The sequence below is a fragment of the Apis mellifera genome, linkage group LG10, assembly GCF_003254395.2.
Source record: "Apis mellifera strain DH4 linkage group LG10, Amel_HAv3.1, whole genome shotgun sequence".
Lineage (NCBI taxonomy): Eukaryota > Metazoa > Arthropoda > Insecta > Hymenoptera > Apidae > Apis > Apis mellifera.
Window position 1 is genome coordinate 5,893,113 of NC_037647.1, and position 21,893 is coordinate 5,915,005.

At 29.7% G+C, this 21,893-nt stretch overlaps 2 protein-coding genes and 2 long non-coding RNA genes across 9 annotated transcripts; 1 reads left to right on the forward strand and 3 right to left on the reverse strand.

Moving 5' to 3' along the window:
• Positions 1–19: 19 nt before the first annotated feature.
• On the reverse strand, positions 20–2,489 carry LOC113219055. Its single transcript, XR_003305500.1, has 2 exons — positions 2,176–2,489; positions 20–125 (listed from the first exon to the last, which is right to left on the reverse strand). It is a non-coding gene; the product is annotated as an uncharacterized LOC113219055 (long non-coding RNA).
• Positions 2,490–2,685: 196 nt separating this feature from the next.
• Positions 2,686–21,865, forward strand: LOC410155 (histone-lysine N-methyltransferase setd3). 2 transcript variants are annotated; one of them, XM_016914522.2, is made up of 7 exons: positions 2,686–3,187; positions 3,521–4,012; positions 4,201–4,324; positions 20,644–20,758; positions 20,882–21,034; positions 21,126–21,449; positions 21,550–21,865. In XM_016914522.2, exons 1-7 carry the CDS (start codon positions 3,070–3,072, stop codon positions 21,673–21,675), a joined length of 1,452 nt encoding a protein of 483 aa, XP_016770011.2. In that variant the 5' UTR covers positions 2,686–3,069; the 3' UTR covers positions 21,676–21,865. The 2 variants fall into 2 exon arrangements, with proteins under 2 accessions (XP_016770011.2, XP_016770012.2); XM_016914523.2 differs by lacking the exon at positions 2,686–3,187 and having other exon boundaries at positions 3,611–3,742; positions 3,853–4,012.
• On the reverse strand, positions 4,460–12,583 carry LOC113219054. Its single transcript, XM_026443415.1, has 2 exons — positions 10,696–12,583; positions 4,460–7,862 (listed from the first exon to the last, which is right to left on the reverse strand). The coding sequence occupies exons 1-2, from the start codon at positions 10,828–10,830 to the stop codon at positions 4,839–4,841; spliced, it is 3,159 nt and encodes a 1,052-aa protein (XP_026299200.1). The 5' UTR covers positions 10,831–12,583; the 3' UTR covers positions 4,460–4,838.
• Positions 16,110–20,458, reverse strand: LOC107965091. 5 transcript variants are annotated; one of them, XR_003305498.1, is made up of 4 exons: positions 19,138–20,458; positions 18,230–18,802; positions 17,075–18,154; positions 16,110–16,926 (listed from the first exon to the last, which is right to left on the reverse strand). It is a non-coding gene; the product is annotated as an uncharacterized LOC107965091 (long non-coding RNA). The 5 variants fall into 5 exon arrangements; XR_003305497.1 differs by having other exon boundaries at positions 18,942–20,458; XR_003305499.1 differs by having other exon boundaries at positions 18,230–18,343; positions 18,631–20,455.
• Positions 21,866–21,893: the final 28 nt, after the last annotated feature.

The window sequence follows — 21,893 nt, forward strand, 5'->3', positions numbered from 1 at the left end:
TAATTTAATATTTATGTACTATGTGTTTCGTAGTCTTTAACATGTTGACTGCCACGGTAATCATCCGTAACCACATGTTCTCACAATGAGACCATGGTGGTCATCAATGACTGGCATTATATTTTCTAAAACAATTAAAATAAGATAAATGTTATTGATTAAAAAAGATATTTGGTAATGTAAATAATTAAGTAACATTACAATATAAAAAATGTGTTATTCAATAATTAATAATTTTTATTATGTTATGATACAGTGTATTTGAAAAATTTAAATCAAAAATGAGCAATGAATAATTGAAATGAATAATTGCAGTCTTTATTATAAATAAAATTTTCACATTAAATATATTCGCCGATTCTCTTTTTAAATTTATGGCCTTATTTTTGTTGAATAATTATATTTAATGAAGATAAATCGTATATATTTGTCATGTATTAGATACATTACAAATGTCATTCATAAATTCAATTAATTTGATTTATTTATACATCGATAATGATGTATCGAAAATAGTAAAAAATATGGACTTATATGGTAGTCACAAATGATCAGTAAGAAAATAAACGCACTATTAAAAAGAATTTGGTCTTATTTAATATATATATATTTGTATAATAATGAAATTTTTATTATAGTTTTTAAAGTGAAATAAAATACTTATATGGCAGTTAACATGTTAACAATTCCCCTTGAATAGTGTATTGATACACTCTACAGTAACCATAAATGCTATTTTCCTTGAATCTTTTAGTGATAAAACCAGGGGACCATAAAGCAAAATTTCATGAGCGGCTGGTGTCCTTATGCGGATTATTTAAAAATCATGAAAGTCATTTTTAGACTACTCCAGTACTTTGAATGTATGGTCCGTAAATTATTTGGTATACTGTAATGTGTATCTATGTAAACAGAATTGTCTGAATTATAGAAAGAGAATAACTGTTTAAAATAATAATATAAAATTAAGATTTATGAAAATATCGCACACATTTATTAAGGGGATGAAGTATATAATTTTCGGTTTTTACAAAGTGTAGAATTTATGACATATACAATGCATCGAGTCAAAACAAATTATAGTTTTAATTTCGTGATATATATGGATTTCGATAACTTTCTATTGAAGTAGTAGTTTAAGAAGAAATCATGTGGTCTATAAGGCTCTATTTAGAGGTTAGGCTGTATAAATAATGGTATATATTATTGTAATTGTACGTGTATCTTTAATATTTAAGGTACGAATTTTCCGCTGCAAAGAAATATCAAGAAGTTTATGGCTAATGTTGTAGAATGTATAATATATCTATGATTCTGCATAATGCATAATCAAATCTAATATTAAAGATATAGTGTGTTATCTGTACTTAGTACAAATTATACAATTATGATAACTTTTTTAATCAGATATTTGAATTTTCTATCAATTGTTATCGATGTATTTTTTCTCTTTTTTTTTTCTTTTTTTATTTCTTTGATGATTGATATTGTCACAAATGGTACAACATAATTAAATTTTACATTCAAGTTATAAAAATAATCATGTATGAAAAATTTTTATTATAAAAAAATTTCATACGTAATTTTAAAATAATATAAAAATTCGTTTGCAAATAGTGGTTAGTAGATAAAATATTTCAATTTATTGATATTAATTGTTATACCAATTTATTGTTTTTGAAATAAGTTGTACCTTTCATTTATGTTTTGGTTACTTTTTGTAAAAAAAAATGTTACAATTAGTTATTTTACTTTGCAGCGGAAAAATCTTATTGTTTTATTATATTATTTTTAGTTGTACACAAACTGAATAATTTATAAACATTAAGGGGGTTCTAAAAATGTACTCTTAGTAAACGACTTAAATATATAAAAGAAAATATTTTTTACGTTAAATATAAAATGTGAATATTATGAAACTAAATTTAAGGATAAATACATGGCTATTAGCCTGATACGAGTATTACAAATAATTTTATATCAAATTAATAAATGTTAAACTATTAACAATTGATATTTATCTCTTTCCAAATTATGATCTTCCAAATTATTTTTTCATTTACTATTTTAAGTTTTATATTTTTTAAATTTAATTCTTCTCTTTTTATTATTCTTTTAATTTTTCTTTAATTTATAAAATTTAACATTTTTGTTATTTTATAAATACATACATACCTATAATATGCATATGCATATAATATGTACATGCTCTCTGTTATAGGTAATATGTCTAAATCTATAAATATATAAACAGAGGAGTGAAGTAGAAGCTAAATCTTTATTTTATGTTTGTAAATAATTATTTTAACTATGTTTTTAGATCCTCCTTAATGACAATTTTATAAGTACAATATAAAGGCAATATAAATTTATTCTTAAAGATTTAATAAGTCATCTGTTTATTTGCATACTTTGTACAATACAAATCTTATATAAAAGAAAATTGTGTTATTTATGTTTTGTATACTACTTCACTCCATTTATTTTGTAAATAATTTTATGTAAATATATAAAAAAAAATTTAATATTTAATATACGCATATATATATATATGTATATATATATATATATACTTCGAATGTAAATATATGCGTTTTTAAAAAAGTAGCATCATAACGCAAAAATATCAACGTAAATAATATATTTGCTAAATTAAATAAAATCACTATTTGTTATATTAGTGCAATAATACAGGATTTTACTGTTGAATATATTGTATTAAATTTGTTCAGGAAAATGGCATGGGCATATGTCTCGAAGGAACAAAAAAAAGAATGATCAGATGTGATTCTGACAAGGCGTTTGGCGTAATTGCGAAAGTAGGTGACCTCTGACAGAAATTGAAAATCAATAAAGTGCAGTGGAGTTCGTGATACACAAAGAACGAAGGTAGCTCCGCTTTGCATTTTTGAGGTTATGTTGCCCGAGATTGAGAAGGTACAGCATCGGATGTTCTATTTTCGTTTCGGCGAAAAGTGTTTATTCTTGCCAGTCGTAGGCGCGTGTTACACATTATAATGCATCTAAATGTGAGAAGAAGTCACGAAAGTGCCGTGAGATAGTACAAACATGGGCAGGAGAAAATCTCACGGATCATCTAAAAGTAAACAACATGTTCCACACCAAAGGCAATTATCGTTAGCAAAAAGAAACGAGATAAATGCCTTGTGCGAAAAATTATTTGTTCGTGAGTATATTTTTCATGAAAATATTTTTCAATATTATATATTTTTCTTAATTCTACTATTTTTTAATAAGTTAATCTAACATGATTGCAAAATATTAAACAATCCTATTAAATTTTTATATTATTAATGAAAGATAAATAAAAATATTTGATTAACTGATAAAATTATTGTATGAACTTTGTATCATTAAACATTTTAAATTTATAAAAAGCTATTCTATTTAACCTTGCTAGTTTTTACAAATTATAAGTTTTTCATATAACGATGTTAATAAAATAATGAGTAATATTTATTTATGCTGCTAAAAAAATAATTTTCATTTTTTGAAATAGTGAGTATTAATTCAGCGTATGTAACGCAACTATGGGACAATTATGTGGAGATATCAACGATTTTGGAGAAGGTTAAAAGGTTGGAGGAAATGAAGACGGAGTCGTCGAAACGATCCCAGGGGATTGGACAATTCATAAATTGGCTTAAAGAGAATGGCGCGAATGTAGACGGAGCGAGTGTTGCTGAATTTCCAGGATACGACTTGGGTTTAAAAGCAGAACGTAATTTCCTCGAAAATGAATTAATTTTAAGGATACCTAGGGGACTTATTTTCAGTATTCACAATGCAGCTCCAGAATTAATTACACTTCAAAATGATCCTCTAATACAGCATATGCCCCAAGTGGCGCTCGCGATTGCACTTCTTATCGAAAGACACAAAGAAAATTCGAAATGGAAGCCTTATTTGGATATCCTTCCCACTACTTATACAACTGTGTTATACATGACCGCTGCCGATATGATTGAACTTAAAGGCAGTCCTACATTAGGTAAATGTTTATACAATTTATTAAATAAATATTTACATAAAAATATCCTAAAATATCTTAAAAATATTTTTATTTGAAATTTTTTTATTCTAAATTTTCGTAATTTTGTGATCTTAATATTTAATTTTAATTTTCATAAAAATTTTACTTAAATAATATAAATTTTTTTGTAAATTTTATTATTATAGAAGCTGCTCTAAAACAATGTCGAAATATTGCAAGACAGTATTCGTACTTTAATAAGGTATTTCAAAACAATAATAATGCTGTATCTGCTATACTCAGGGATGTTTTTACTTATGAAAGATACTGGTAAGTAATAAAATAATTTTAATTTTTTTATATAAAAAGTAATTTATTTTTCTTGTGAATTATTTATATATAAATAAATATATCTTATTCTAATTCATAAATTTAAGAAATATGTAATGCTAAAAAAATCTATTATGTTCTGTGATATTAAGAGAATGCTAAAATAAATCTTGATATTCTTATATGATATTAAGTTACATAAACTTACAATAAAACTTAAAATATATTAAATTTTATTAGTTGTCGCGAAATAATCTATTAGAAGTTCTATACAATTATATGTACAATTGTTCATATTTGCAAACTATGCAAATTTGTTATTTTAACAAAAAAATTATAATTAACAACCACAATTGATTAATCTCTAATAGTATTTTATTTTCTTAAATTAATATGATTTCTAAGTTTGAAATTTTTAATATGTGTATGTTTTAAATTAATATAAGCGTAAAAATACTGTTTTTTAGTTTTTCCTTTTTTTTTGAAGATAAATTACAAATATATCAAAATTGATTTATTTCATATAATCAGGTATTGTTTCCCAGCTATCATTAGCATCTAATGAATCATTATCAATGTCACTTTTGGAATCCATTTCTCTCGCAGGTTCCTGGATTTCGGTTTTTTCTGGCCTTTTTGTTGTTGATGTGGCAACTACATTGACCATTACAGTACTTAGACTACTTGAATTTGATAGTTTTCTAGCTGCCATTACTGGACCTTGAAATACCGCTCTAGAAAACGTGTTTTTATATCTATATTTTTGTTTTTGTCGAATTCTGCATATAATGAATATCGCTAAGAAAACTACAAGAGTCACACCAAGAATAGCGCCACTTGCTATTATAGTTGGTTTCACTCTTGAAAGGGTCTTCTCGCTTTTTTCATTTTCATCGAAAATATTGTCAGTTTCGCTATATACAGTTTGAATGTTAATAGAACTTGGTTCTTGTTTTACAATTTCTTTAACAAAACCAGATTCTACAATATTTGATGTATCATTGATATGTATTGTTTTTTCATTGTTTATGAACATCACGCCAAGATTGTTACTCTGTAATAGCAATTTGTTTTTATCTTCTCGATTACCATATTGATCTGAAAATTCTCGTTGTATATCTTTAATGAACGGAAGAGAACCAAAAGTTGTCAATAGATCAACAATTTGTACTGTATGTCTATCTTTGATGTCTTCCTTGCTATTATTATCTTCATTTCTTGTTTTTGAAGAATTGTTAAATTCTGTATCTTTATTGCGATTATTTGATTTTAAATCAGACATCAATTGGTCAGTTGTATTTTCTTGAGGACGAATAGAATTCGTTGAATTTAATAATGAGTCAACGCTTTTTAGATTTTCACTCGATTGTGACATATTGTCAATTCCCTTGTTATGATTTATAACTTTTTCTATGTCAATATCCTCGTTAGACGAAGATTTGATTTCTTTGAAGACATTTATATTTTTCATTCTGTATTCATCATTTGATTTGTAAGCTCTGAGTCGCGATACTTCAGCTAAGTGAACCTTACTAGAACCTCTTTGTCTCAATGCGATTAATTCCTCTAAGCTCATGTTCCTCGACTTAAGAAGACGTTCCAATCTCTTACCTGCTGATCCAGAAGCAAATAATTCAAAAATCTCTGCTCGAGCTTCAGGCTCCACTTCTGATATAATATCATCATAACTCTTTTTCTCAGTTGTATTCGTATTTTGATGATTTCTCAGTGTATTATTACCATTTTTATCTATAGATGGATTTTTTGTAAGTTTTTGATGATCTTCTATAGTGGAATTAACGTTATGAGACATTGCATCTAATGCAGATTCTATTTCTTGCATTATAATTTTACTCATATCCCTCTGGGGATCGTTGGAATTATTGACCTCTGTGCTTTGTTCCAAATCATAATACATCATCGGCATATCACTCTGATATTCTTTTTCAGAAGAAACACCGTAATCATCTTCAGAATGATCTAGGATAACTCGATGATCTTCGTTCCTAATTATCCCACTTCTGTTAACATTAACAGTGGAATTAACGAGAAATTGTTCTTCGTTCCCAGAATTAATAATCGATAAATTGCTGATGGATTTTGAACGTTCGGTGGGACTTAATATTTTTTCAATACTCAAGGTCGATCCTCTGTCCTCGAAATGATTTTTCCTACTTTCTATCTTGGAGGATTTGTTTGTATCTCCGTCTTTCATCATCAACCAAACTGGAGACACACCATTTCTTCCCTTCTTGTAATCGGTGAAATCGGAAAATTCCATGATTTCGTCCTCGTCTAAACTCTCGGCTCCGATTTCATCATTGTTGCGTGATTTCACAGTGGCATCGTCGGCTTGCAATAGCTCCATAGAGTTCGTTGCAACCGGTAACGGCATCGGTGTCGTAACAGCAACTTTGACTCGTGGAGGATCGACACTGACGGGAATCAATTTTCCATTCGTTGCGTTCCCAACTTCTGAATACATTTCACCGCTATTTATTCCAGTCAACGAGGATCCCTTCGCCTGGTTCTTACGCAAGCTACTGTTCGATGGAACGATCGAAATCACCAATTCCCCGCCATTCTGAGAATTCTTCTCTTTTATAGATTCCACGTTATGCGAAATCCATTCTGGTTTCCTCGTTGTTGCGGAGAGTTTCGCGAACGAGTTGGTCATCATCTTCGCCGCCTCTTCAACGTAATCGTCCTCGGATTCCTCGACGTCTCTCATCTTCAAAGCATTGATCACATCAATCTTCCCTTTCAATAGATCGTTTAGAGTCAAATTTCTGCGCTGTAGGATCTCTGACAAGCTCAAACCCTCTTCCTGTTGCATCTTCAATAATGATTTCAACTCCATGGCGTTCTGTAAAAATTGATCATTTTTAGTTTCTGGCGGATTTCCTTGACCTCGAGCCCAAACCCCAGGATTACTGCTTATTCTTTTCTCGTTCAACGACGTCTCGTTTTCCACCAAAGCAAATTCGTAATTTTGCGGAGGTCTTCTTTTCCTCGGTCGAGGCTTCAAATACTCCTCGTCGTTGAACTCGTGCTCGTAATCATTCGGGCGTACTTGAAATATCTCTCGATATCTCATCGACGTCGTTTCTTTGTCCTCGTTGGGATCTCTATTTTGAGATTCTTTCTTTCTATTACTCGTCTCTCTAAAAGTATTCTCGATGGGCCAGGATCGATTTCTTTTTCGTGGGAATATTTCGTCCCGTTCGCGATATCCGTGTCTGTTCTCTACAGATTCGTAATTCTGATGATCGTTGTAAGGTGGTCGATGATTGTTCCTCGCACGAGCAACGTTTTCTCGTCCGTTTTGACGATATTTCGTTGCACGGTGATCGTAATCCTCTTCCTCCTCGTTGTCGATTTTGTCCCTGGAGAATCGGGAAAATTGAGAAAACGGAAGTAGAGGGACTGTGTCGCCGTCCCGCCATTTAGGCTCCAAGGCCTCGCCATTGTTCCGCCATTTGCCGACTAGCTCACCCGAATTCTCATCTCTGATTTCCGGTCGACCTCGAGTTTCCCTCTAAAAATAATTGAATGTTGATAAATCCTCGCCAACTTGGATTATTTAAGCGGAAGGTTAAAATAGCAGAATCATTTTTCCTAGAAAATATTTCGCAAAAAAAGAAAAAAGAAAGAAATGGGAATGGAAAATATTCTTGGATTCCCAATTTAGAAAATACTTTCTATTAAAAAATAATTTGGTGCTCGTCAAAACGAAGTTTAATTTTATTAATTTCTATTTTCTTTTATCAAAAAATTGTTTCCCTTGTTAAAAAGAATTATTATGAATCCTAGATTAAAAAATAGCACGGATAAAAGAATGAAAGAGGATTGAATTACTCGACAACTCGAATAGCAAATAGTAAGAATATTGCATCGTCTTTTGATGTAGAAACAGCTCCATTTTTTTCCTGTTTACTTTTCCAAAGAATCTATGCTCCCGCGTGAGAAATAATACAAGAATGGTATTATTTCGCGTAGATTTTTCGCAATCATAATTACTTCCACTATTTTAATTTTTGCAATGAATTTCCTCCGAATTGAATCTTGTTACTTTCAAACGTGACTTTATCCTTCCTATTAAATAATGTTATAAAAAGAGAAAATGTAGAACAAATTTTCATTAATTTCGAAATATTTCTATGTCCACTAAAAACGATTTATTATCGTAATGTAAAGTTTGTATAAAGTTCCATCGCTAAAATTTTAATATGGTAATTAATATTCACTTATAAGATCTTGTTTAAATTTATATTTTCAAGAGAAACTACATTATAAAATTCAAACAATTTCCTGTTTCAATTAAATATATAATATTATAATATACAATTATAATATTTATACCAAAAATTTTATAACAATGAAAAAAATTTATAAATATCTTATTAGAAACAATTCAAATCTATAAAGAAATTAAATTTTTTTTCTGTAAGAAGAAAGAAAGAAAAAGAAGAATCAGTTTCCTTATAAACCTTTTCCCTTCAATTTCAAATTCTGAATAATACATTTCTGATAAATAATAACATTTCGTATGCAATAACGTAATCGCGCCAAGTTTCTCCTCCTTTCTTCCTATTCTACGCGAATAAACGTAACCGATAAAACTCGGAGAATGGACAAAGTTTGTTTAAACACGCGAAATATGCGACAAAGTGTTTGTAAACTCTCGAACTTTCCGCGCTCGGTGCCAGCTTTCTCTTTCTCTCGCTGTTTATGTGCTACTGTGCAAGTTAGTTTTTTCGTTCTTTCAATCTTGACGCACAATTTTAACATTTGCCATCGGTCGCTAAAAAAAACTATTTAAAAAATAATCAGAAACACGATGTAAATCCTACCGATTGATCTATATCGATTATTCGTCTCATAATTTCTTCGATAATCGATTAATAGACAAGTTTAGAAAAATTTATTTCATATCTCGTGTATTTAATTTGCTCTGGAATATTTAACTTATTTTTTTAAATCACACTTATTTTTGAGATATTAACAGTTCATTGACTGTGCCAGCTTGAAATTGGTAAATCTATTTTTCAAATGATTTATTTAATAATAAAATTTTTTACACTTTATTTTGTAATGAATTTAGCATCAAAAGTGATCTAATGACTGACTTCTATATATTTGTTATGTGCTATTGTGAAATGATATTTTTAAAACATGATGCTTTACGATTACTGCACTGAATTTAATTTGTTGATTTGGTTTGAGACGAAACCTCGTCTCGAAATTACAGGATTCCGAAAATATCTCACGAGAAGACTCGAGAATGTCGGGATTCCTGAGAAAATTTCGAGAATCCAAAGAATGTTTCGAAATTAATTTTAGTTAAATACAGCCGTGACCTTGGATCTTTTTATTTTTTTCAGAGATATAAAATTAACTTATAAGATTAAGAACATGATTAATAGATTTTGTTTTTTTTTCGAAATTGCATAATGAACGGTGGAAATTAATTAACACGAGATACAGACATGCAATCTTTCGCAAAAGATTATAAGATAATAATGATTCTGCATGCGGATTCTCTATTGAAGTGTCTCGAGCACTTCACGACATACCTGTTCCACCGGAAAAAAAAAAAATAAGAAAGAGGAATTAAACGACCGGTTAAAAGAGCAAATCCACGAGCTCGTTGCAAAAGACGTTGCAAGACAGCTTTGTTCGAACAGATAATATAATAATTATTAAGTAATTTATTAATATTTTAATTATCCGATGTTTTTATAATATCGAAGAATTTTTTATGCATTTTTAAATTGTATAATTGGATATTGACATAATGTTTTTATTCGTCAAGCTATTATGAATGATTTATTGTGAGGAAAGTAATGAAATTAATTTGGAATTGAGTGAATTCATTAATCATGAATAAATATCCAAAGAAAATTTGATCTTTATCAAAGAAACAGGCGGTTGCAACGATTTTTAGATAATTTTTTATCATTTTGAAAATAATAATAGATTCTTTTTCTATTCAGAAATTCAATTTTTTTTTTGAATTTTCTTTACATAATTTAAAGCATATATGCACATTGATATTAATGGAACTTCTTATGATGTAATATTTGCATTGATTTTTGGAATATTCGTGAAATATCTATATATATGATAACAAAATTAAATTAAAAAAATGAAGTTACTTTCAATCAAAAGACGAAAACAATTTAGTAAATATTATTTAATCCTTAATTTATCAATCTTTATAATATTAATTCCTTATTATTATTATTATTATTCACTGCCTAATATAAATATTGCCTCAATTTTAATTTTCATCTCCTATACACTTCGCGAATAATCTCTCTGTTAATCAAAGAATTCGCTCGAATTGGATGACGAATAAATTTCCTTACCCGATTGCTCTGATCGTCGTCTCTGTTAACGATCCCCGTGCTCGCTCGAACGCCTGTCTCCGCGTCTACCGTCCTACCGCGAGGGAAATCGAACGTGAAAAGCATCAACAAGAGCAGATAGAATGTTCTCAACATCGTTGCAGTGTGATCGAAACGCGGACAATTCCTCGTCGTCGAAGCACCAATTCTCCTTGGGCAACTCGTCCACGTTTCCGTGGACCCTCCTCGCCTCCTCCGTGTCCACGTCCACCTCGTTCGCGTACAAGTGCACAAAGATCGCAGCCGCGCACAGGATAACGAAAATCGCGTTCTTCCTGTTGCACAGACCGAATATATCCTCAGGGTTCATGCAGAACCGCTCTATTCGTCCTCCCTTAGCAGTTCTTAATTGCCGGTTCACACGGTTTCCGGTTTATTCGCTTTTGTTCGTTCGTTCGTTCCTCCCCTCCCTCCTTTCTTCTTCTAATCCTAGATTCTTATCCTTATTATTTTCTCACCTATCTCCTCCAATTTTCCTCTTTCCCCTCCTCGATCACAAAATTGCCCAGACAGTTCAGTTCACCGCGAAAACTTTCTATTCCAGTTAAAAAATAAAATATATATATATATATGTAAATATCAACGAGAAGATTGATCAAACAGCTCGACAATTTATCACGAACTTATATTAACTTTCTTTCTCCGTTTGCAAATATTTCTCCCACAATATCGATCGAGCATACTCTTATTTTTAATTTTTATATTTAAGTGGATCACATTAAATGATAAATTCCTCTTTGATTGTTCAATTCGTTTAGCTCCGATTTCACTTCATTATCACCTCGGATAACGGTCCTATCATCTTCTTTCTCTTCTTCTTCTTTTTTTTTTTTTTTCGAATCACGATGCCTCGAATCCTTGCGAGCCGGCCTCTCTATCGTTACTTTCGAAACGGCACGCTCCTCTCCACGCTCGGCAAATCGTTCCCGCGTACTGACGCCGGTTTTCTCCGTACACGGTGCTAAGTAAGTCGGTGAAACTCGGAGAGCAGTCTTCTAGCAAAACGTGGTTGGCCGGGGTACGCTCTCCTGTTCCACACGGGGCCACAGTTGGATGATGAATTTCATCACGGTGATCGGCCCCAACTTGCTCCAAGATCCTTGCTCCTCCGTCGTTGGAAGGAAGACGAGGGGAGGATGGATGATCCACCACGCGACACGGTTCGATAAATTCGATTGCGGATTCCGGAAGATGTTGCCTCGCGAGGAATAAGGAATGTTTTCTGTTTTACTTCTGATTTCATGAGCGGAGGAGAAATTGCGAAACGATGGAAGATGGGAGATGGATCTTTTGTGCATGTTTTTTTTGAGATTTATGCTTGATCGAGGACGAATATTTTGGATAGATTGGGATAATTGTGGGGGATCGCGTTTATTATCGCGTTTATTTATTAAATGTTAAATGTGTCAGAAATTAGTATGTAATTAGTATATAAGTAAAAAAATAGAGATTGTTCTAACTTTGAATTCATATTTTCTTATGGATTTTATGATTAGTTTTATGATTAATTGAAATTTTAGTTTGATAGTTTGTAAAGTTGTAATGTCTTTTACATAGTTAAAGAAGTAATATTATTAAATTCTAAGCATAATTAATTTGCTTATTTTATAGCACTTCAGAAGACGTGAAAGAAGCGATATTTTTATATCTTAGCTATATTCTAAGTATTTAGTTCATGGCAATGTTTTAATACAAGTGGTATTGCAAAATACTGTCAAGACATACGAACGATTAGATATTTGTCTGACACATATGCATTCTTAATTATGTTTGAACTCATCGTTCAGATTTCCAATATTATGTGATTGATGAATTCACGAACCAGCGAAATTATAATATTGATTACATTATGAATCTGATAATTTTGTTAATTATTAAGAAATTAAGAAAGAACAAAAAAAGAAAAGAAAGAGTTTTTCCTAGAAATCTATCTTTTAAAAACGTACTTTTATTCGACCTTAATTTTTCGAAAAATTTTATATTTTTTTTAGAAATTGAATATTTTATCCAATTGTATTGATTTTTTCGATTTATTCATTATTTCATTTCCTCGATTCTGATTTTTATTGTATTTTTAAACGATAAGAAGTTCAATACATATATTTATATCTTTTTGCTTAATACCTTAATGTTTTATTGAAAATTAAGCTATTGTTTTCTATTTCGTCCGATCATTGATATATTCAATATCTTTAAATACGTTTATTTTTTTATTTTTTTCGATTTGATTTGCATATGGAATAACTTCATTTATACACAGTACAAAAATATTTACCATGTATATTTACTTTAACTTTTTACACAAAATTTTTTACAGATAAAATATTTTAGAAATCTTGTTTAAATTCAAAAACGTAAAAGGATTTGTAGAAATTCTTTGACATGAAAAAATTCTAAGAATTAATTCTAAATTATGTTAATAGTTAATGTCAATAGTTAAAGTTTACGATACTTTTTTAATTTCTGATAATTTTAAACTTATATTTGAAAATCTCTTAAAGAGAAGATAATCAATTTTTAATTTTATGCCAGATAAAAAAAATAATCCGGATATTAAAGTTAATCCTTGTGTTAATATTACTTACTTATCGTAAAATTAAAAATCTATTATTTTCTGTTTAAGAAATTTTTCAAATCAATCCAATTATTTTACATTTTGCGATACATATTGCGAGTTTAGAATTTTATTAAAAGATTAAAATCAGAAATTAAGTAACGTCTAAAATTTCTGCCATTGATGTAAAAATTAATGTGAGATATTTTATTTAAAAGTTTCCAATTAAAAAAAGAAATATTTTATATATATTCATCTATATATTAAAACAACGAAGATACAAAGGAGAATTTTTCTCACATTATTGTTATGGAATACAAAAATACAATTGATGATACTTTGATTAATTATGCGACAGTTGTGCAACCTCTGTATTTCATAAAATTTCCGCGATGATGAGTAGAGATTGAAATTTCTTTAGTGAAAAGAATGATTTTCGCGATATTGTTAGATCATTAGATCGGATGAAGAATTACTTGGATAATTGTGAAAAAACTTTAGAAGTAGTAAATAAATTAAATTTATTTACTTAATAATTTTAAATAATGTAATTTAATAATAATAAATTTATTCTCGATTCGAATAAATTTAATACATCTTCTTCGTTTATTTGGAGAATTTTGATATTTAAGAATGTGAAAATTACTTTTTTATTTTCGTAATTTATTTTCGAATCACTCGTGTATTAATTTAATCCAATGTTTCAACTTTTTTTTTTTTAGATATACGTTTTAGAAATAATTAAATTTCCTTTCGTCGCAAAATCTTGCGTTATTCAAATATCGCGCAAAAGAAGAAAGGAGCTAAAACTTGTGAAATACAAAATAGTAGGCTAGTTTCATTTTATTATTCTAAAATTTCTCCGCGGATGGCACTTACTCGGTGAAATCTCGCAGAAATCGATGGCCGTTAACCAGAGAAAATAAACGAGTCGATAATTTTTTTCTCCTCCAAGTTTGAAAGATGTAGAAGTAAGAATTTTCAAATCTAACTTTCTCGAAAAAATGGAAAATATCTTTTTTCTTTGAGTCGAACGAATCATCTTTCGATTGTACCACGATTCCAAAGATATTATCCAGCTTATACCAACGTTTCTATTCATAAACCATGGACGAAATTTCTACTCAATCAATTTCACGAAAGTGTAACATCTAAAGTATTCAAGAAGATCAATTTTCTCCCGCTTCTGAAACGGAATAAATCACATTATGCCTAGAAATACAGATTATATTTTCTCAAGATGAATTTCAGCGACAATTTCGAGGTGTATCACGGCTCTCCGACTCGGTGAACCTCGACGGAGTGAATCCTAATAGAAAGTGCGCTCTTTGCGGTGATCTCACGATCTTCGATTCATAGCCACGACCTTCCCACGTGCAGTGGACTGTGCATCCATCCCCACGGTGTGCAAGAAGCCGCGCTCGTCTCTCGATCTTTATCTATCTTGCCGTCGAGCCGCGATATTGCGAAACTGGCACCGCGACTCGTTTTTTATTTCTCGTTTCCTTTTGTTCTCGTCGTCGTCGTCGTCGTCGTCGTCGTCGTCGACGACTCTCTTCCATTCGCGCTCGTTAGCCACGCTTCTGCCGCACTTTCCTCTCTTAATTAAACGAACGCGCCGCTTCTAAACTCGCTTAGGACGAATCATCTAAAAGTTTATTTTTATTCCTTTCGATGGTATATGGTATAATGTAATTTATTTAGAAAATTGTAATCAGAAATTTATAAAGAGGAATTTATTTTTCGACGTGTTTGAAATTATATGATATTATAATACGATGGAACCTCAATTTCATGAAATGTTTTTATTCTGAACGATATATATTTATTTTCCTTCTGTATCTGATATGATGGTATCATGTCTAATGACTATGAGAAAATGATACAGTATGTTACATTTAATAGTAGTTTCTGAGTATATTACATTTCATACGATGAAACCGTACATTGCAGGCTGTAATAAAGAAATAAACTGTCGAGATGACAATTTAATTAACGAGATTAAATTGTGTGCACGTACTTACTTACATCGTAATTTAAAGCAGGATGATCGATTTGTGCAAATTCATACAATGATTAAAAGAATAGCATAAAAGGAAGAAGAGTGAAACTCGACAAAGTTTTGTGTAGGTGTGTTTGAACGTCTTTCAATGGAATGGAATACTCGGAGTGAAATGAAATGGAAAAAGGAGTGAATGCTCTTATACCAGGATAAATGATCGCGAAGAATGCGTTGTTACTCGTTGCACGAGTTATTCAATTAAAGTGAGAGCCAGAATTGTGAGGGAGCAAACTTTATACTTTGACAAATAAGAGACGGAATAAGAGTTTATTTATCCGATCTTTTATTATTCTAATTATTGCTTTATTTGAGACTTTATTTACATCAACAGAGTCTTCTTACGATATATATTTTTTTTTTAGAGAGCTTTTGTTAATTCTTGAACTATGCATTGCTTGACAAATTGTTTTCTTTCTTTATAGATGAAGATTTTTCTTTTTTTTTGAAAAAAGATTCATAAGAATTATTTGCAATTTATATTATAGCGAGCTAAAATTGTTATTATTTTCTAATTTTATACTTGAAAATGCTTGTAAAGAAATGGTCTAGTTAACGGGTTAAATACGAAGTTTATATTTAAAAATTATTATTATCATTGCTCCTAATTATTTAGAATTATATTTGAGATAATGATAAAATCGCCTTTAATTATTTAATTATTTAATATAGTAATTGGTTTAATTGATATATTTTTTTGTCACGCGAATTTGCTTTGGACCAGAGGACAAAATTACGCGGTATGTAAGGAAATGCAGAAAATAATAGGTATTCTATATACTTGTGGTTTAATACAAAATAGTTACGTTAAAGTAGTTTTCTTCACTAGGTTCTATTGAAACTTGGTAATGTTAGTTGAATGCCAATTCTGATTCTGTTTTTTTGTAGAAGAATATTTGTAAATAGACTATTAATTATTGAATTGCTTGTTTCATTTAAGTGTAATTACAAGTTTATTTAAAAAAAAATGTTAATGTTAAAATAAAAAATTAATCAGATATGTATTTCTTACGCACAATTAGTTTGCCTTTCCACGATATATACGTTTCAACTAGTTTCTAGATTTTTTAAATTAATAATTATCTGCAGCATGATGTGTATTTTTCTTTTATTATAATTGATCAATTTTTATTTTATCATTATTTTATGTAGATATTAATAAGTGTTTCTAGATCAATTACTTTGGATCATCGATACATGTATTTTTAAATCATTTTGACCCACTGTTAGCTTTCGAAGATCAAAATGGAATAAATTTATCATACATCTGTCGCAAATGATATAAGCATTGTTTCCATTTATGTGCAGTTCAGATAATGATGCTTATGTGTTCCCGTTGATTGACACATAAGGCTAAATATGTGTCATGTAATAACATGTATTATTGCATGCTGAATGCAAATGAGTTATTTCAAATATCGTTTAATGAAAATAAATTGTCTCGTTGAATCTCTTGATATATATTTACATCTACATCTTGTTTTGATTAGAGTATTTTTTTTTCCTCTTCTAAATTAAATTCAATACAGTTTTACAAGTGTAATTTCTCTGTTTGATCAATTGTATAAAGATATTTCATCTTCAAAAAAATAAGGAAAGTTATAAAAATTAGATTTCACTTTTTACCTCTTTATAGGATCATTATTTCATTATTCAAAGAGGAATTCAAATATTCATATGGTATATTGATTCTCATATGATATATTATATGACACAGATTTATGTACCTGGAAAAGTTTAAAATAACACGATGATACAATCATAGACTCGTCAAAGAGAGTGTCAATTCCTTGCGGATTCATGTAATGACATTAATAGTTGTGCAATCTCTATTCCAACTGTTGATACCGGTAAATTTATTATCGATAAATATGGAAGCTAATCGCCATGAAATAAATCTTTTTTACACCGACCTGATAATTACTAGAACATAAAAATATTAATAAAATTGTTATTAATTTGAATTATAAGATTAAAGTTTTACTTGCATAACCAATTAACAATAATTTCTTATTCCAATTTCTCGACTCTACTACTAATTTATAATATTTTATAAAAAAAGAAATTGTCTACTTAAAATTCAACTTGGAAATTATTAGAAATGAATAAAATTCACAATCGAAAAAACAAATGAATCAAATCGTATTCCCTTTTTAATTCGTCTAAAAATTCATTCAATTCTGCTTTTCGATTGTCTTCGTTATCCAACGAGATGCTCGTGGTTCTCAAGAGTGTAGCAGAATCGAGAGAAGATTCCGCGCACTTTCACACGAATCCGAAACTTTCATACGGTTTTATCTTCTCTCGCTCTTCTGGCACGCACGAGAAGCTAACATTCCCTTTTCCCGTTCTTTTTCCACGAGATATAATTTTCTATTATCACATAAACGCGTCTACTCGCTTCAAGTTTCCCAGCTGATTTGCTGAATCGCATTACCCTTCTTTTCACTCGCGGCCTGAAACACGTTGAATTATTTATCGTGATCGTTGTTGGATGAAAAACTTGTTACGCGTTGATTCTTAATTTGACAATGAATAAGTCGGACTTGTTTTTTTCTCGTTTCTTCTTTTCTTTCATCTTTTTACTTTTTTCTGCTTCCTTGTACACAATTTGTACGTGGTGAATTAATATCACAATTGATGGCAATGACAATTAATAAGGATAAAAATTACTTGGTATTTATTTCGAAAACGATATTTCTTCGTTTGCTCTCTTATTATAAATTGTTTTTTTTTTTCTTTATTTTTCTTCTTTTACTTTCTTCAAACTTTCCTCGACATTTTGCACATATTTCTCGTATTTAGAACTGTAATATGTGAAAGTTTACAGATTAGACACTCGTTAGAACAATCATGACAATATCAAGTTTTTTCCAAGGTACCGTTAAGTTGAAAGTGTTGAGGGTTTTGTCGAACTTAAGACTTGTCTAATAAGTACTTTTATAGTTCTATCAATTTTTTTCTCAAATCTCCAAGATCATTAATAATTTTAATCACTGTAGAAAAAGAAAATATATATAAATATAGAAGGTTAAGAAAGATTGAGAAATATGTCGTGAAATGCAAAATATATATACTGACATATTGCCGTGCGAAGGTGTTAATGTCAGACGATGATTTGCATATATACTTAAGCGAAATTATATAATCGATGTATTTTGTTATTTCTTATTATAATTAATCTACTAATCTACTAGTAAATAACACAAGTAACGTAAATTTTTACGTAAATTTAATTGATATAAAAACGTTGGAAAAGTTTAAGTTTCAATAATGTGATTACGTTTTGACCGGATATTTTCCAACAGCCATCGTATATCATATTTGTCGATCATAAAATTCGCTTTTGAAGACAGATTTCCTTCCTCTACGTAAGAGGAAGTAATCTAATAGCGAAGCAGAACGATCTCGATCAAAGTTTTCATTTATAACTTCCATTTTTGTCCTCTTCCATTCTGTAAGAAATTATTCTTAGATAAATTTGAAATAAAGTATAAAATATATAGGACGTATCACACAAACATAAATTAAAATTATTTCGTTATTATTCCAAATGAATTGCTCGAAAAGTAATTAAGAATAGATATAACTCACTCGAGATTCTTTTTTTTTGAACCGTAACTTGATTAAATATAAAATTTTAATTATGCAACGAATAAAGTTGCATAATTAAAAAGTTCTCGAAATAAATATTTATTCAAACAACGGTCAAAACGATAAAAAAATCATCGATACGATCAACATTTCGACATAACGTGCGCAAAGAGAAAACGATAAAAGTAAAATTCACTCTTCTTCTATTATTTTTCTTCATTCTTCAACATTAGAAATTGATCTAGAGGCCGGTTGTTGCTTCGAAAAATTCATAAAAACCTTTCTACATGAATATACACGTCTCGCGTAAGCGCGTACTTTTAGAAAGTGTACGTCTAAAATTTTTCCCTCTTTTTTTCTTTTTCTTTTTCATCCATCGCTTTCGTTGCCGCTTCCATGTATCGAATTCGACGCCATTCAACCATACATGGTTGTATTCTCCCTTGTAAATAATGATTTTTCTCTTTTTTTTTTTTTATTTCGCTCGATTCCTGGCGAAATATTTTCCCCGGCGAGAGAGAAAGTCGAGGGAACCACGGCCATTGCGACGACTACCACGAGGACGATGGCAATGAATCTTCTTTTATTTCCATTTCCGGAATTGTGGGTCAAGTTCTTGCCCGAAAAGTAGATACAGCTGCTGCGTGTTGTAGGCTTCGTGCCTCTCACGAAGGCGAAAGTTACTTCCACGCGTTCTCGACGACTGTTTCCGTGGTTAACGCGATGTCCGAATATACTTTCGATATTGCGACATCGAAATCTTCTATAGAACATGATTTTACTCTACTCATTCCCGGTGTCATTTAGTTTCAAAGTTTTGTTGCATGATAAGTTTAATTATAAACTAATTAGATAACTAATAGTTAATTAACCGACGAATGACAAATTACAGATATAATATGATATTAAAGTCTTCTTTGTAGAGTCTTTTTCATCTGAAATTGTTTTTATTTCGTTTCACAATATTTGCGCGTGATTAAATTGATTAAATAATTAAAAAATTGTGGATGCAATTTTCTTTTGATATTAATCTCATCGAATATCGAATAAACAAATATAAGATTTAACACGAATCTTGAGATATGAGAATTAAAATTTGCAGAGATTTTGTCTTATCTTTTTCGAACGCTCAAAGATAATAATCATTCGTATCTACAGTTAAAATATGTAAACGTGAAAGTGATAATTAAAGATATGCATAAATGAAAAAGGAAATGTGAAACAAATCAAGTTGAGTTATGAGATGTATAACAATTAGACAGATACTTGACTGACAAATGACAATTGATTGATAAAAGATGATTAGCTCGATATGAAAGCATGATGAATATTCCAATTATTGTTAGAAGAATATGAAAAATACATTTCGATTTTGAAATTATAATTTCAAATTATCGAGATTCAATCATATTTACAATTCAAATCATTCTAATGATTAGGATGATTAATTCTAAACTTTAATATAAACAACTATTGGCACATATATTTTTACATTAATTAAAAAAATAAGAAAAAAGTTATGATGATTGCTATTTAAATGATTAATACTTTTTTATGTATTTCAAAGAAATACAGTTTTATAAAAAAACAAATTACAAAGATAATTTTCCAATAAAAATGTTGTTTTTTCAGGAAATTTTTTTTTTTTCCTTGTTTCAAAATAAGCATAGTAAATTTTGCAATTATCATATTAATGTTATAGCTGGGCAGTTTCTACGGTAATGACAAGACAAAATCTAATTCCAAGCGAGGATGGTTCACGCATGATCCATGCTTTGATACCGATGTGGGACATGTGCAATCATGAGAACGGGAGAGTGAGTTTGTTCATACATTGAAACATTTATAGTAAAATGAAACAAATCTTAAAGATTATTAATATTTCTTGTAGAAAGAAAATTATATAATACTATAATATGCGTTATGGATGTTTTTTTCAGATCACTACAGATTTTAATGCGACATCAAATTATTGTGAATGTTACGCTTTAAGAGATTTCAAAAAAGGGGAGCAAATATTTATTAGTTATGGGCCCAGGACGAATTCCGATTTCTTTGTGCATTCAGGATTTGTTTACATGGAAAATAAACAAGTATATATTTTTTAAAATTATTCTTTTCAAATTATTTCATTATTTTTGCTGATTAACAAATAACTAACATTTAGTTTTTTCCCTTTTATAGGATGGTTTTAAATTACGACTGGGCATTAGCAAAGCCGATTCTCTTCAGAAAGAACGTATAGAATTATTAAATAAATTGGATTTGCCTACAGTTGGCGAATTTTTATTGAAACTAGGAACAGAACCGATTTCTGATTTGCTATTGGCATTTCTTAGAGTATTCAGTATGCGTAAAGCAGAACTGGCTCATTGGATCCGATCGGATCGTGTTAACGATTTAAAACACATGGACTGTGCATTAGAAACTGTCGTTGAAGAGAATGTCAGAAAATTTCTGCTCACTAGGCTGCAGTTGTTAATTGCTAATTATCCGACGACTCTGAAGGTGAAAGTGAAATAAAACATTAGTTTGAAAAACGTCGTATCTGCATAAAAATAACAATTCTCTTGTTTTAATATATTTCTTTCTCTTTTTCGTTTTATAGGAAGATCTACAATTACTTGAAACGACTTTACCACAAATTAAGAAATTAGCCATTCAATTAAGAGTAACAGAGAAGAGAATTCTTCAGGGGGCGCTAGAATATGTGGAACAATGGATCAAAGCTTAAGAATATATAATTAACAATTGAATTTTAATCTATAAAATCATGGAATCAAATTTTTATTCTTATTTTTAAAAGAATTTTACAATGGGATATAATTTTTATGGATTTATGGTTTCAAAATGATAGGAAACTGATACAAATCATTTGAAAAATGATCAATATATATATATATATATAATAAAATAATGTGTGAAATAATGAAGGACAGATAGAAAAGGGAG